The sequence below is a fragment of the Coccinella septempunctata genome, chromosome 2 (genome assembly GCF_907165205.1).
Source record: "Coccinella septempunctata chromosome 2, icCocSept1.1, whole genome shotgun sequence".
Taxonomy (NCBI): domain Eukaryota; kingdom Metazoa; phylum Arthropoda; class Insecta; order Coleoptera; family Coccinellidae; genus Coccinella; species Coccinella septempunctata.
In genome coordinates, this window is record NC_058190.1 from 52,561,734 (window position 1) to 52,579,545 (window position 17,812).

At 35.3% G+C, this 17,812-nt stretch overlaps 3 protein-coding genes across 3 annotated transcripts; 1 reads left to right on the forward strand and 2 right to left on the reverse strand.

The window, feature by feature from the left end:
• Positions 1–4,947: 4,947 nt before the first annotated feature.
• Positions 4,948–6,222, reverse strand: LOC123307218 (CCAAT/enhancer-binding protein gamma). The gene is made up of 2 exons (XM_044889438.1): positions 5,981–6,222; positions 4,948–5,926 (listed from the first exon to the last, which is right to left on the reverse strand). Exons 1-2 carry the CDS (start codon positions 6,068–6,070, stop codon positions 5,687–5,689), a joined length of 330 nt encoding a protein of 109 aa, XP_044745373.1. The 5' UTR covers positions 6,071–6,222; the 3' UTR covers positions 4,948–5,686.
• A 191-nt stretch (positions 6,223–6,413) lies between these two features.
• LOC123307768 (SAGA-associated factor 11 homolog) lies at positions 6,414–8,511 on the forward strand. Its single transcript, XM_044890194.1, has 2 exons — positions 6,414–7,191; positions 7,577–8,511. Exons 1-2 carry the CDS (start codon positions 6,642–6,644, stop codon positions 7,819–7,821), a joined length of 795 nt encoding a protein of 264 aa, XP_044746129.1. The 5' UTR covers positions 6,414–6,641; the 3' UTR covers positions 7,822–8,511.
• An 8-nt stretch (positions 8,512–8,519) lies between these two features.
• Positions 8,520–9,678, reverse strand: LOC123307769 (origin recognition complex subunit 6). The gene is made up of 5 exons (XM_044890195.1): positions 9,517–9,678; positions 9,343–9,463; positions 9,044–9,285; positions 8,785–8,960; positions 8,520–8,717 (listed from the first exon to the last, which is right to left on the reverse strand). Exons 1-5 carry the CDS (start codon positions 9,582–9,584, stop codon positions 8,590–8,592), a joined length of 735 nt encoding a protein of 244 aa, XP_044746130.1. The 5' UTR covers positions 9,585–9,678; the 3' UTR covers positions 8,520–8,589.
• Between the last annotated feature and the right edge of the window lie 8,134 nt (positions 9,679–17,812).

The window sequence follows — 17,812 nt, forward strand, 5'->3', positions numbered from 1 at the left end:
AATAACATAGGCAACTGGAAAAAAGATTTATCTGCATCGCTTCCTAATTGAATTGTTTGAATAAGTGCGTTCTACCTTGTAGGCGACTATAAATTTTTCTGGAAGAACGCTGTAAGTTCCTTTATGCTTATGCGCCACCTGGCTGACGATTTCCATTTTCAATTCGATGATCGTTTCCGTCTTAATTGAGGAATGTCGTTAAAATTCCCATGGATAAATTATTGGGTAGTTTGTCAGAGGAAACGAGAGCGTCGGAGAATATTTCTTTTTTACACATAGTGAACACATTCACGTCACACAAAGGTTCTAACCTAATCATTTCATTTCAGAAGTTGTACGTTGGCAGATTACCTTTTCGTACTAATTCACTTGAAAAAATAATAACACAATAAAATTTATAAATACCAAGGCAAAAAAACTATACCTACTTTGCTCTATGAGTCAAATCGATGTATCAAACCATAGACAGATATTATAAATTTGGTCTATGCGTCAAACTGACAGCCTCTTGGTTATTTTCTTTGAACATCGAAAGAGATGTCTAATCATAGATTACCTATGTCTAATTTTCACGTTTATCTCGAGAAGATATAGTTTCTTCTTGATTTATCTTTTCTAATATTTTCGTCGAAAGTGCTCTGGCTCTAGGGGTCGGTTTGGTTCTGTAAGAACGCTGATTTCACCTCGGTGCTTTCCTTATCTATTTTTTTCAGCTCCGTATGAAGTTTCCCAAGCAACAGGCTCATCAGAGTAATGAGTGCTTCTATACATATTGTTATAGCTACAACCTACACCGTTCGGTGTCCCGCATATCGTAATCTATCACCGTCGTTATATAATAATTCTTCTTCATTTATATTCCAATTATACAATGAGAAAGACATTTTCTCCGCCCGTTTGACCTTCAAGATCTTACGAATTTTATTGAGGCATCCGAGGTACTTTCTTTTGCGGTAGTCGTGAGCTGAAGAAAGTGCCGTGTGGGCCAGATGGAGGTACATTATTGTAGACCACGAGCGTCATACTAACATTTCCATACGTTCGTGATTCTTAATCCTAGAAGCCGATTGATCGTTTCGATCCCACTCTGCCGATTGATACGAGGGACAATTGATAAGTTCTGCTAAGAAATTTATGTGCTGGGCTGGAACATAGAAGAAGAATACGAAGCAATCGCATTATACCATAGACATAGACTCTCTATGTCTATGCATTATACCTACTGGTGCAATATTCTATGGTGTTCTTGTTCTTAATTTGAGCTGTAAGATTGTTTTGAAATAATAATAAATAACTTTTTCGTACTAATACTGCTTAATAATTCATCAATCAATTTACAATGATTACCAGACCTGGAATTATCTCCAGAATTAAAAGAGTCAACACTGATTAAGATTGCAAGAACTCTATGCATCATTTGGTTTGACGGATGTCGGATGATAACAAATCGTTTTTTGATTTTGTCGGCGGTAATCGACGATTTCTCAGCTGATTACGCGAACTCTTTTTTATATTTAATCCTGTCATCATCAATTCCCTCGGACCATCAGAATTCACGCGCATAACACAGATTACAAACCTTAACAATGATTTTAGTTCGTTTGCGAAACGTTCCCATCTATAAAAATTCTGCAACAACTTACTCTTTCTGTTATTCATAAATCTACTCTAGATATGGAGTAAATGGAAGGATGAGTTATTGCCGTTGAACAATTTGAATACAATGATTTCTCAACTATACGTCATTAGCCGGAAAAAAATCTTGATATTCTTCAATTCTGGTTGATGCGGCAATTACGATGGATTTTTGTTCATAATTACTGATAATCGACCATTTGAACGTTTTTATTCATCAAAGCATAGGTATTGTAGTTTCTTTTTCAATGCGTTTGTTAGAATCTACATATCCCAAAAAATGTTCACAAAGCTCAATAAATTTAATTTGAATTTGAACTACCAATGCACAATGACGTTTATCATTCACCTTTACTTCATTAGATGGCTCTTCGTAATAGGGACAACGAGTAAGCCCACAGTTTTACCTTGAAGATATAGATATATCCCTTTGAGATGGATTCGTCTAAAAAAATATAATATTTAAATTCAAAAATACCGAGGCCAACAACAAGATTATGTGTCTAATCGATGTAAAACACCCGAATCCTGCTCTGTGATCTGTTTTATGATCGAACGCTTACCATCATCGAACTTTTTCGTAGAGTTCAATGTTACTTACCCATACAGCTCTATGATCGATCCAGAATAACCTTGAAAAATTTGATTGTTCGGATATCGGAATCAATGTAAACATGGATTGATGGTTTATTCTTTTTTTATGTATCTAAACTCCCTCGAATCGATAATTCCTCATTTCACATTTGCGCCAGTGTACCTAATGGCTCAATTAAGTGATCTCCATCAATAATAAAATAGATTTGAATACTGTCGGCACAAGTGTGATTCCAAAAAAAGAACCTGTTGGTCTCATGCCAAGGATTCCTCAATTATTTGCTCTTAATCGGTTGATTATAATAATTGAACGCTATTCTCTCGACGTTGGCGGTCATTATCACTGGGTACTAAATCTAATGGAATTAAGGTTATCTTCTGTTGTTCGTATTGAGCCATCTTCTTTTACAGGATGAATGAGATCCGGAATAATTATGCATGCGAGAAATGAAGATTGGAATTTATAAAAACGACTCGAGGACCTCGAGTTTATCGTGACGAATTTATAGACTTTTGATTCCAATCAATGCTATGAATTTCCAAATGATACTGAAAGATTTTCAAAATCCGAATTCTGGATTCGATTAAGAGAAAAGGTCGTTTTAATTGCTGAATTTTACATCTAAAACGAGCAATGAAGACAGCATAACTAGTACTTTAAGAGAAGATAAGTGCGTTATGGAATCTTTTTTCGATGATCCAAGCCATAGAGACATAGACTGATAATAATACTTAAAATTGAATGGAAAAAAGTTTATGATTAGTCTACGATCCAAACGTATTTTGCAATATCGAAAGAAAGGCATTTCTCTTTATGGCCAAAACTCTTCCGAATTTCCTTATTTCCTATCATTACGAAATAGCACGTAATTTCGATTAAATTACCGATGAACTTTACTTTTTATCGATTGGTAAAACTCCATCAACTACGTCTAGGCGTCTACTGTTCCTAAAGGTGTGAATAGAGGAGAGAAAGTGCCCATCTATCAATCGAGACCAAAGGTAAACAAAGAACACGTAAGAGTCCTAGAACAATTAACGAGAAACCATAAAAAAAAACTTCAGAATCTGATCGAAACGGTATGCGAAACGAAGGACAGCGTCTTGAGAAGTGCGGCTATAAATCAGTCATTCCGGCCATGAAATGTTGATTTGAGAGATGAAAGATAAGCATCGATCTTCTTAGCCTTAATAACGTCATGTTATGTTAATTGTTTTCGGCTGCTACTCCTGGAGATATTTGTGTTATGTGTTTTGTTCCAATTCCTTCTTGAAACCTATAAATGGAACTTTTGCGATGGCTGGAAAGCACCTATATTTTGGCAACATCAAGGGGATAGTTTACCGTAGTGCCTCCTCGCCCTCCCCTTATCGACGTTCATGGTCGGTCCTGAAATAATGTGAAACATAGAAAATAATTTATTTATTTTCTATGTTCCATAGAGGAACCATAGATTCAATGATTGTTTTTAAGTCTATGATCAGATACATAACACCACAGAACACTAATAAAAGAATAGCTCTGTCAAAAGAGTATGAATTATGTGGTTAGTTACGGTTTGACCCGCGGTAAGAAGCAAGAAGACTTGATTTGAATTCAAAAAGAATAGGAGCAATGACATTAACATTTCTCAAATAATAAAAAATTTACATTTCGTTCTAGTAGGGTCTGATAGAAGTCGATCATAGATTAGAGAGATCTATGAACTCGATACTACAGCGACCTCTTCAGGGTAAGTTCTGGATTATTTGCGATACAACATTGTGAAATTATCGTTAATAGAGGAAATGCTGCATTGTTTTCATCCCTACAGTTATTGTGAATCGAAAACAGTAAAGTTGCCAAAAAGTTCCATAAACATCGCTTGTTGGCACTTCAATGGTAACAAAGGCATATAACTACATAGAGACCATAGAGTCTCTATGTCTATGTCTATGAACAAAGGCAACGCTCCTAGAGAAAGATCTTTGGTACCAGAAAGTTTGGTACCCAGTGAATTCTAAAAAAATTCAATGTTGCTACCATATTTGAGTAGATCAATGATACCGTGGAGGACACAATAATCATAGTTTTCAATGAGATTAATCTTTGGCTTTACAATTTACATTTCTTGCTGATTCAACCATCAATAGACCAAAAGATGCACAATTGACTAATAATGTAGCTTACAAACTTACTTTGTATTCAATCGAATGTATTTATCTCTTACCTACGTGTTTTATTTCTTGAGATGAGTCATATTTATTTGGACAATTCTTGATTTTCCATCTCGAATATCTCAACTTAGTTGTAATAAAACCAAATAATGAGGTGTACAAATGTCAATGACGGGTTAATTGCCTAAAGGAAAGAGAAATCTCGCGGAGCGAACAGAATTGAGCACATTGCATCTATATGTGATTTGAATTCTTGGCTAATTTTGGACGTAAGATACTCCCATTGTTCGTAGCTAGCCTTATTCGGAAGGATAATAATTGTTGTAAGCAAAGTCGCCGAGTTTTTATGATGGGCAGATTCTTACTACTCATACTCGTAATTTTTTCGGACTAGGTTCATTAATTACTATTGTACATATCCTTCTTGAAGAAATTCGAGATTTTTAATCGTTTGTCAAAATGAACCACATATTTCAAAATTCTAGATTCACACTCCACAGGTGTCATCCTCAATTAACGACTCAAAAAGAGGAATAAAGAAAATACATATACCATTGGTGAGCTGAACAGACAATAATCTTTAATCAGTAATTATCATTCAAATAACAATATGAAAACAACAGTGATGATAAAATTCAACAAATACTCTGAATGATGAGTATTTCCCAAAAATATAATTTCTAGCAATCAAATTCAATATAATATATAATTATTATTTGAATAAAATATTAAAGTAGCTAATAGGATGTAACATCATAGAACTGAAATTACATGCCAATAAAATGATAATATGTAGTAATATACAGTGTCTTTATAAATAATAGTAACATTACCGTACACTTCAAATTACTTATCCTGCCTATTGCTGAAATGTTTTGAACTGAATATAATAAAAGTTCAAAATTGATGCTGACTCCGATGTTACAATCATTTAGAAAAACTACATTAATGAACAAATATTTCATAAATTCAATTTTCCTCTTATTTAGTTTAAAGAATATTAAAATGAAATTATTTCAAACCAAATGGAAATGGATGGTTATTCCTTAGTCTGTTTTCATTATCAGTAAACTTTTCTGGAATTAATTTATGAATGAAATACCATATATGATTCCTAGTTTCCATATAGGAAAATATAAATTTGTGTTGGACCAACAACTTTTTTGTAAATTTGTTGCCAAATCAAGTTAGAGTCGGAGATAAAGTTTGTTACTTATTAATCACTCTCATTCAATGTAGATGTTTATGATTTTTCAAATCGTAAACCATCTTCAAACTGAAAATCTAATTCAGAAGAGATTTAGGTATTATCGTTTTCAGGTGGATCTTTCAGTAGCTGCTCCAAATCAATTCCTTCAAACTTTGACTGGTTTGCACTATTTGAGGCATGGGCTAAAAAGAGTTCTTTCAAGAACCCTAACTCCTGCGTTAAACTTTTAACTTTCTCTTCTAACACTGAATTCTCTTGCTTCAATTGGTTGACTCGTGACATAGTTTCCTGGGTTTTTTGTTTGGATTTTACGCGACTTCGTTTCACAGCCTAAAAGATATCAATAAATCAAACATGAATTTTTTTCAACGAGATTGTGCATACCAAATTGTTCCTATCCCTCTTTTTACGATATTCATCAGAATCCTCACCGGATTCTATGTCTTTTTTAGATTTTCCTTTCTTGGGAGGCATCTGATGTAATTCAAACAGATATTGAATGATGTGGTATGTATATGTTTGAATAAGCTAAGTCCGTAGAGACGAAAAATTCTTGAGGATATGCATTCAAATTACAAGGTATCAAATTAGAAATTAAACAACCTCGTCTTTTTCGTTTGCAATTGCAACAATCACAGACAACACATGTCACAAAGTTCAACTGTCAGGTGTCGGAATTAGACCTTGACCTCACTGTCAGATTACAGTACACCCTCTATTTTATTCTGAGAGGAATCTGTAGTAGCAAATAAAAAAGAATTCTATTATATATTTCCTGAATGTCTTGATATACTTGTGTGGGTCAACAGATGGCACAATTACAGACAAAAGTAAAACCTACCAAAAATGGATCAAAATACTAAGAATCAGAAAAATTAAAATCTGTGCCTCTATGATTTCTAGAAATGGATGTTGATTGTTGAGTGGTGAAATGTTTACTTTTGTAAATAATGCCTACTATTTTCATTTTGATTGATAGTTTTCTTGGTGATATATGGTCTGGGGTGTAACAACAATAAACTTGTATCATTGGAAATAATTGAATATGGCTACTGGAAAGTGCTCGGATGATATGAGCGATGAATTGTTTTCCAAACTGAGCAAAGATCTCCATGAGATGGTCAACAACCCACAACTGTTGAAAACATCAACAGAACGATTTTTCAATAATCTTATAGATGAATTAACACTAGGAATAATCTTTGATACTCATCGCAAAGCCAAAACACGAGCGTTCGATTTTGATGATGAAGAAGATGGAATTGAAATCGAGAGAGGGGAAGATATAGAAACTTTTTCACAATACAATATCAAAAAAACACAAGATTGTGTTTGTTCATTTTGTGATAGAGCTGTAGCAGCTACGAGGTTTGCTACACATCTTGAAAGATGTATGATTGAAGGGAAGAACAGGCAGAAAAATGCTGCCAGAAAAGCAGCATTAAACAATGCTGCTAAGCAAGAACAAGAGAATGATTATAGGGATAATGGAATGAGTGAAGATTATGATAACACAGATGATGATGCAGACTGGAGTCCTGGGGATAAAAGACGTAAGAAGAAAAAGGAAAAGAATGGGAGAAAACGTGCTAAAGGTAAAAATACCTGAGTAGCTTCCTTCATTGTATTGAATATGACGATATCTCAAAAGTAAGGGGAATTCAATACTTATATACACTTCTATTTGTTCAGTCCTTGTGAAAATTACTTTTATTCCGTTCTGAATGTTTGTTTCAATTTGTTAGCTTGAAAGCAGGTAGGTGGTACTACTTGCTGAGCATCAATCAATGTATGCTTCTTTCATTTTCAAAATTTTATTTTAGGTAATAATTATAATGGGCGACGATGAGTTGCACTAGCTAAAACATTTTTTCCATTAATAACTTGCATCATTACAAAAGTTAAATGTTCCAAATTATTAGGCAAAAATTTCTTCACAAATATTGAGAGAAATTGATTACATTGTGCCTTGTATTCAAGCCACGCCTAAGAAAAACGCAGAAAATGACTATATGGACACGCTCAATTTAGAAGCAGAGACAGATGAACAGGATTTGTCAAATTTGAGAGATCTTCTACAAGACCGTTCAAACTGCTCTTCTCCCGCTGATTCTACTTGTAGCAGTCGTTCTGGTTCCTCAGGCGGGAGGAGGAGGGAAAAGTCTAAAAGTAAAAAACGTAAAGATAGGGCTTCCCCCTGCTCAACCACTTCAATGTTGGATTGAATTACTTAGCACTCAAATGCTGTAAATATGTTCAACGAATTTGACAAACGATGAAGTCATTTCATGTTTCTGAATTTCATAGGAGAATGGAATATCATTTTGTAATTAGTTGTATGAGTATTATCCATACAGGCAAATAAAATAATACCCAACGGTCATGATTTTGCCAGTTATATCGCAATCTATCACCTAAAAAATTAACCAAAAATCTCTGCACAGTTTCTTTCGAACTTCTATATCTTGTATAACCGAGATTCCTTAAACATTCAATGTGATTGTCTCATTGTTGTAAACTTTTTAATTATAGTTAATCTAAATTTAATTGTTCCACTGTTTATATGTTGTGCTTTGTAACAATCATCATGTTTTGTGTCATGGTGATAACTATGTTCAACTTGTCTTTGGAAATATTTATAGTATGAAGTTTTATCCCGATCAAATAATATTTAGGCTGTGCAATTACTGAAAGAAAATGTGCATATAATAATTTAGAATTTGAATATTTATCGATGATTTTTCTGATCTTATTCTTGTATTTTAATGTAATTTCATTTTATTGTAATTAATGATATTAATTTTACCCAGATAAAAATTGTAAAAAAGGAATCAATGTTACAGCAATTTGTGAATTGAAAAGTAATTCTTTGTAAATCTTGATTTTTTCCATTAAAAACTGAACAAGCATTGAAATCGCAGACTTATAATAAAATTTTACTACCGAAAAATGGATATACAAAACAAAATATTAGATCAAAAGCATTCAGTGTATTAAACTTTTTCACTTTCATTCCTTAGAGATTCTTTAGCAATTTGCAATATTCTCTTCTTCCAAACTTCATATTCTTCTATATTTGGCTTCTTCTGCTCCTCTTTCATCTTTTTAGATGGACTTGATTCTAGAGATAAATGTCAAGTTCATTTTAATCTATTTTTGAGAATCGATGTGTCAAGTACGGTGCTCACCTTTGTTTACTAAAATTTCTTCTACGTAATTTTTTTTCTTAGATGGAAGTTTCTTCAATTCAACACCCATAGAAGCAGCAAACTTTTCGAATTCATTTACGATAGCTCCCCATTGATTTGGTCTCAAACGACTAATGGAGGAAAATTCTGATTTTGAAGGTTTCAAATTGTTCAATCTGAAATTATTATTCCTATGTTTATAGCAGAGGCAAGGTATGTAATCGCAGGATTATATTAGATTCAGTAATCCACAACTCACTTGCATACAGTGTAAACAGCTGCTGCTGCATATTGGGGGTGTTCATCATCTTTGATCTTCGGATCCTTCTGTTTGTAACAAGAATACAATTTTTCAGCTTCCCCCTTCAAGTGGGTGCAGCTGAATTTGACACAAAGTTCGTTAATGCTTATTGGTTTATCAAGGTCTAGGATCTTTTGAATATTATGAAAGTTATTTTCATAGACCGATTTTTTGAAAGAACAAAGTTGAAGTGCAGTTTCCTAAAGCGAATATTTATGAAAAATCAATTTCTTCATGTTGAAATCAGACCGACAAACCTTATCGAAAGCACTTCCAGTAATAGAAGTTGCTAAATCAAGGCAAATTATGATTTGTACTTGTTCAGACATTTTCAGTGTATTTTTGGCCTGTAAAATCCTCAGGAACTCCTGGCATTTTCTACAATCAGAAAATATGTACTTTCAAACGAAAAAAAATTCAAAATTATTCACTTTATACAATAGGCATCGTCCACATTGAGACGCTTCGCTATATTTTCTATCATACTATGATTTGCCATTTTTTTTGTTTTCCTTATCTCAAATTATTCTTTCAACCGGCCAAAATATACACTTTATTGTTTTCAAATATTTTTAAATAAACGTAGGTTAGAATAAAGCCGCATAGAAATTTGTTGTTGCTACAAATTTTCGGTGCTTTCGGTCTCTCATGCTAGAGGACGACACCATCACACGTGATACAAGCAAAGATTCCTCTTTGATACTAGTGATACAGACATCCACAGATAACAGAATCATATAGATACGACACTTCCCTAATATGGTGAAAAACGCTGTTTGCCGCCGCCATCTACACGGTGCGATTTGAACTACGAATTACAGAGACCCAACTTATCGATACAAAAAATCGAATTTAGCGCGAAATTCAAATAAGCGCTTTGGCGCAAATTCGAATTATTTTATTTGTTGATTTTATGCCGTGATCACACGGAAGCAACTTATGTCGCAAATCGGTCTTCTACCTGATTGGTGAGATCATAAAACTCGACATTTACGCCTATATCACCAATAAGGCTATTGAAGACTGGATTGCTACATAAGTTGCCTCCGTGAGCTCACGACCTAAAATGAAAAATTATATCGGAAATACTTTTTCAATAATAACAGATGTCTGTGAATGTTTGATACAGATTTATACAACTCCTCCATCCACTCAAAACCTTAAAAATCCAATGTTCATTAAAATCACAAGCATTGAGATAAGTCGGTAAGAAATTAGAAAAATGAATGTTTATTCAATACAGTACATTTCTGTTTACCTACATACCCCTTATTGAAATGGTAATTATATTTCAACTCCTCACATCTATTTGAGTCAACTAAATACAATAACTTATATCTTTTATCTTTGGGTTTGGGAAAACAAACTAATTTTCGAATAGGTAAATCAGCTAAAATGAGCATCACATATAATATAATACCTGTTGTATATCTGCTCAACAGATAAATCTTGGTAATATTTTGGCTTGATGATTTTAACCCACTTTTCAAAAAGAGCTGTCTTAGTTTTGGAAACCGATGTCTCTTACGAACAACATCCTCACATCCGAGTACACAATAAGTTTTCAATACCATTTTTTGGAAGATATCTTGAACTGTCCCAACACGTTTTCTTTTACTAATCACTCGATTTCTCTGAAGAAATTCTTCTTTCGAAGGTGAGATTTTCAGCTGAGCTTTATTATTCGAATTTGTACATATCCATTGAAGACAACAGTGACATTGATATTTGACAAATTAATTTCATTTTTATTTATGATTCTGTTATTAGAACATAAATATCTATGTTCCAAGGGTTTAAACGATCAACAGAGTCATCTATAGATCAAACATTGTAATATTTGCATCTACAGAGTCATCTTATCGATGCGATTAGAACTAAATATGCGATTTGGAGTGGGGGTAAGAGAGTGTCACGACCCTGCAGACATCTTCGTCGTAACAAACTTCGAATCTAACCCTTTCTCAATTGCTGATATTCGTAGAAGTTTGTCTCAGTTCTAGAAGTATTATTATAAAATACATCAGTCGAGAAATTTTTATGGAAATATAAATAAGTGAAATTAAGGAGTATGAAATGTTTACGTATCAGTACGCCATCTGTGATTAGGCAACAAAATGCCGTTTGAAGAATTTGTTGCGGGTGACAGGGAATCTACTATGATTTTTCTGCAAGATACCTAACTCGAAAATTGAAAAATGGAAAAATTAAAAATTAGATTTTCTGGTGAACACCCTAGCACAAAAACTCGATTTCAAAAATCTCGATTCTTCCAGTCAAAAATGAGCAAGGGGTTAGACCCCTCTAAAATGACCTATTTGCTAGATACTCTGGCTGAAAATCAAGATGTTCTAATACTGTCCTAGGAGTGCATTGAAATTGTTTTGAAGATTTTGGAAAACCAAACAGTTGATGAGTCAATAGAGAATTGCACTCCAGAGAGCTCTTCGAAAAAATCCCAAAATGATGGGATCAGTTGAAACTTCCTCAAGACCGAACGGTTACGCCGGGGTTGCTTTTTATCACGTTTGAATCTACTATGATTTTTCTGCTAGGGAGTCTAGGAGACAAATATTTCTGTATCATCATTTACGAATTCATATCTAATATGAATTATTCATTCTACGTTACTTCTATAAGTATCAAGGATTATATTCTATGATTTCTATACACTTTGCTTAACCATAGACCATAGAGAAAATTTTCTTTGAACCCTACAAGAAACCACTGAAGATAAGCTATACTCGGTGCTTTTGCATCATTGTCGCCAATATAGAAAAAAACAAATATTCAAAGAAGGATGAACTTGAAGAAATAATGAGGAAATGTTATCGATTCTAGGAATACCCGCACAGTTTTCGACGAATGCTTGCGCCTCCTTCGGAATAATTGACAAAATAGCGTCTCGGCCAAACGACTCGGCGGTGATCTGTTAGATGTTAGGTACATATACTTAAAAGTATTCTCTTTTTCGGTTATTCAGGACGCCATTAGTATTCCGCACGCGCTACCGCAGGCGGCGATGAGTGTGCGGCAAATACCTCTGTGTGAGATCGATCGGCGACCAATCTAGGTTGAGTCATTGGATCAAAAAATCTGACCATGATGGTTTTCCACTTTGGCCAACAGTCTATTGTTTGATTTTAATTCAGGTACGGAGATCTGGATGATATGGCATTTTAGAATAAGAAATAGATTGTAGTTGAAAGTCCAGACGCAGCTCAATATCTGGTTGCAATAGGTCACTGAGAATTTCTTCTCAACCATAGAAACAAAAATATAGGTACCTAACCTACTAGGTATCACCATTACCTATAAAATTAAAAAACCTTATTAACTCAAAAAGAAAACAATCTAAGGTTACATCAAATTTTAATGGGAATGAAAAAGCTTTCCTAATAACTGGGATAACGTGTAGGACACTTACCGTCCTAGTCCGACTCTGCACCTTTCACCATAGGTCGGTATCGAACCCAGAGTCTCGCTTGGTTAGTCCTATTGGGAGATGAAATTGTGAGAGGCGGGATCTACATCCAGCATCCGCGCCACTCTGAACTGATCCCCCATTCATACCCACATCCAATAGAATTCCGCTCTCGAGATGAATCTGATTTGGTCGTCGGCCAATACGAACCTGCGCTAGGTTAGAGGACGGGGGTGAGAATTGTATTATAGAATTTATACCGTGCCGAATTTGACATTGCATAACCCTGATTTTCCAGAACCACAGAACGTCCTTTAAGTCCTAAAGAGATCTTTTCGGATTGACGTATCGTTGAGGGGCCCAACAAACTACATATCTATGACATTTTTTATCACAAAACTTTTACGAGTCAATATTGTCGATAATAGTAAGTTTCTATTCTTGAGGGTCTATAAAAATCACTCGAAATAATAAAAACATGAACTCAACTAACTTGTAGTTAGTGTCAAAGTCAGCTGATCTAACATACTCTATGAAAATAAGGGATGCCACAACAAGTGAAATTTTATGATCTGCGATCCCCTCGTGAATATGTGTCTGTGAGAAGAAAATCTATGTCTATGGAGATATTCCTCATCCCGGATATTATCTACTGTATTGAAACTATTCTACTGTATTGAAACTAGTATTAGACATTAACGAATTTCATTGCGTTATTTCATGGGGATACGTCAAGGTGGTCATCCTCTATGCTCCGCCAGTTCTGCCATCCAGTCTGAATCTTCCGCTAGTCGCAATCAATGACACCATTTGGACCCGGTCATCTCACGGTCGGCCAGCCGTATCCTAGCTAATTTTGCGTTATCCAACGATCGCAAATGAGGGATGTGCATATCGTCTAGATGTCGTGCGTCCATCTGGTATATAATCATAGAACTCTTCCGCGTTTCTCCGCGATGGCACAAGCCAAACGGGGAAGGGCCGTCATTAGGTAATCGATGTAGGTGACTTCGGATGACCAGTGGACGGTGGAGAGGCCGAAGAAGAAGAACGCCCATCGGAGTTCTCCATCTGCGTTGCTTCGATGGATTGAAGACTGTCATTATCGGATTCGATGTATGTGGACGATCAGAGGAGGTTGGTAACGCAGGTGTGGATCAGGCTGCAAAAAAACAATAAAAGTATATTTCCAGAGAAAGCACTGTTTCCTAGGAGAAAAATTGATATATCCAATATTCCGTTCTCTTCTCTCCATGAAGTCAATAACCAAGAGATACTTGAGTGTTGAAATTTATTGCATTCTGAATGGTCAATAAGTAGGTAGTATGTTTCGAAGAATAAATTGAGTGGATGGAAGATTATTCAATCTGTGAACCCTGAGGATACGCAATAAAGCACACTGAGTAGGTATTTACGAGAGAGGCGTGTACGTGTTGAGTTTGACTAACAAGGAAGCTCGGAATTCATTATTGTTGACGAAACAGAGGAAATTTCGTGAAAGATCCACTAAACAAATTCGGTGTCAATCAGATTGTTAATTACAGCCAGCTAAGCGACAAGAAGATAACTTGACAGCTGAGATCAAGATTTCTATGGAGTTATCATAGACATTTTTGATTGAATTCGTGGTCGAGTAGGCAATGGAACTTTGAAGGTCATGCAACAATATTCTGTGATTAAATTAAGGGCTCATCTTCTATATACCATTTTGTGGTTAGATTAGATGTATTTCAGATTTGACATTAAGCTTAAAAATTCCATAGCAGAGGACTAGAACCCGATTTTTTGAACTCATAAGATACCTATACTTACTCATATTTTAAGGTTGACGTGTGCACTTCAAATAATCCGATCCGTTTGGAAGTTTCTTTCGAGGGGCAAATATCAAGAATAGATATCCGAGATGTTTCTCCGGATAAATAACTCTCAGCGATAAATTATTCCTATCCGACCAAGTTCATTGTTTATTGTTCTCTTGAAATAATTTCATTAACATGAGTAATTCTCCGTTGTCGTCTGGACTTGTGCGAACACTTAATGCATTTATTCAGCGATTTCGTCGGATTAGATAATTACTATACGAGAGGCGCTAAACGATCATTTTGTACTAATCAGTGGTATTTTTAATTGATATTTACTTCGTATCATCAGCCATTTGCATAATACAAGCTTATATTTCGAAATCAGGACAAAATTTGTCGTTTCACAGCCCTAGATTTCATCCGTCATATATTTGGTTCTCTGTGACTTCACCTTCTCTTTGGTTTCTGGATTTGTCTCACAGATTTTTCAGTTTGTCCGTGGTTTGAAATTAACTAGTGGTCAAGAACTTTTTTAGTTGAGCAGTGGTAAAGATATTTTTGTAAGTACTTACGTAAATTTATACATTTCGAAGGGAAATATACATCTACTTCTTTCATTTTTACTCTAACATACATAACCTAGGTTCTCTGTAAAAAGCACAGTGTAATCTTCAAACCGATTTATGTCGAATGAGCTGAAGATTACTTTTATTATTTCCTATATCCTATATACTAATCTATAAAACGGATCATGTGACAAAACCATCAGAGGGCCAAATTAATATTTTTTGTCGAAATGTTTTTCGAAAAGATTTATGTTGAAAATTCTGAGAATCCCGACGTGGAATATCCTACATGAAGTAAGAAAGCCAAAGTTGATAATGTGTATGTCGACGAATGTCTTTGCAGATTGAAGTTTTCCTTTTTGATTACCGATGAAAGCAAATATTTGAAAAAAATTACGAAATTCCATATCCATCATAGACTATATGGTATCTATGCATACATACCATATTACCATAGATGGTTCGGCTAACTTCACGTTATATACGACTAACGTCAATAACTGGAAGGACGCGAAATAAGCTCGAGAATGGCACAGACATGGGCGTAACATCCGTCAGGGCATTCACGATTGAATATCAACGACAGTGACGTATCGTTTTCGAATATTTTTAGTTTTTTTTTCGATTTCAACTGATTTCATCGCTTTTTTTTCTAGGGAAAGAAACATGAAGAATGCCTGATGGTCTTATAGATGGTTCTACGGGTGTGCAAATTTTTTTCACGGGTTTTCGTATCAGGTATGTTATTTTTTTAATTGCATGGTCTCTCGAAACTTCTTAAAATTCGAAATAACGCTCAGAGCATTCATAGTTACTCGATCATTAATGGAAAATTAGAAAAAATGTTCATATCCATCGTTCAACTATAAAGAATTCTTCTTATTTCTCCGCTCAAAAGCATGAAAGCGATACTAAATGTTCAGACACGTACACCAACATTCGAGTCTATAGTTTCAAATACTCCGGAAGAAGATTGATTCTTGTTTCGTTGATAAAGGGGGCCCCACACGATAGGATAGGTACTCCATGAAAATACCACCAAACGTGGTAAATCATCCCAGTGAATAATTGTCATAATATGCTAGTAGAATACTGCACTTCATCAATCACTCAGAAAAGATTAGGTACATATTTCTAAAATATCATTTCATACTTCAATATTGATATAAATAGCAATATCTCTATGTTCAGAGCCCCTGTCTGTAGTTTGGATCGTGAAATTTGATAGATTAGGTGGAATAATGGCTCATAACTCACAAGTATTCATTAATATGTTTGACAGTCAATAAGTGAGTAATGGCTGAATACCCTACCTATATTTCTTATGCCCAGAGTTATAGTAGGACTGAATGGGATAGTGTGTGGCAGCTTTAGATCGATAGCCCGGGAAAGAATCCGTAAAAGTGGAGGAAACCCGCCGAAGACTCGTGGACCTAACATCCTATTATCTACATCCTGGCTCATCCTCTTACCGGGGCCTGCAGATCTATAGACAGGTCACTGCGATATACGAGAACACAGACAGGATTAGTGTTTTTTAGTTTGGTTTTCGTTGAAACTGGCCGCATGTGACCAATATCTTAAAAAGAATTCGATTCGTCTGTGGTTGACAGCCCACAAACACACAGAACATATCAATCATAGATATAACAAGTACGTTGTACCAGAGAACAACTACATCTTTAATGACATATCAAATTTGAAAAAAACTCTATCCTCCAGTTGCAGGAAAGTCCATTAAAATTTAATACTTCATTAAAATCTTAATCCTCCATTTTCCCCTTCAAAAATGACAGTTTTAAATTTTGATAGGACATCAAATCTTAATGGATTTTCCTGCAACTGGACGTAAATCAGCAGGTTTTTACGAATAACTAGAATATTATGGATCCAATCCTTGACAGTTGACTTCAAAATTCATAAATTGACAGTTGACTTTTGTGTCAAACACGAAACGTCAACTTTCGTACTTTTCCTGCTCGAATTCGATATTCCCGGTCCGTTTGTCGCAGGTTCTCGATTCACAGTTGAGTCCATCCGCTTGATCGTTTTTCGAACAAGGAGAGACATCGTCGAATGAAGAGAGAAGAAGACTTAAAACTGATATTAGTTGGTAGGAGGAAGGTAATAGCGCTAGTGTAAGTGACTCGAATCGGAAGTCATATGTGAGGAAATGGCTCTAACGGCCGAGACGATTCAGGTGTGCCCCAGGTCCATCTTGGACCTGCCAGGGCCGGCTCGAGCTCCCTAACCTTGTTTAATTCGTGTCATTCTCTCGATATAGTGAAATTAGTAATTGGGAATATTTCAACCATAGAATTCTGAGCCCTTAAATATGAAGATGTAACGTGCATCGTTCATGAAGCACCTATATGGACTGTGCCCCATGTATGTCTGTGTTACATGGTGAAAATTCTTAGCTCAGCCCTTTATTTGGTACTGGCTGTGCCCGCCTACTTTTCAGAATGAATTTTGTTCACTTAGCTTAACCACTGCTAGTTCACTCTACTCAAAATTGTATTATTTCACTTAACTTGACATCTCTACTCTTTTCTGCTTTACACCCCTCTACTCTACTCTACTTCACTGGACCTTGAAACCTTTTACTCTACTATACTCTGCTTTGCTCTACTCTACACTACTCTACTGTACTCTTTTCAGCTCAGCCCTGCTCCACTCTGATCTGCCCTACCCTCCACACTGCTCTACAGTGTACTAGAGTACTCTGCTCTACTGCACTCTACTCTACAGTACTCTGCTCTTCTCTGTTCTGCTCCGAACTGCTCTACTCTGCTCTGTTCTACACTGTTCTACAGTAAACTAGATTACTCTACTCTACTACACTCTACTCTACAGTACTCTGCTCCACTGCACTCCACTATACAGTAATTTGCTCTACTCTGTTCTGCTCCACTATGCTTTGCCTTGCTATACT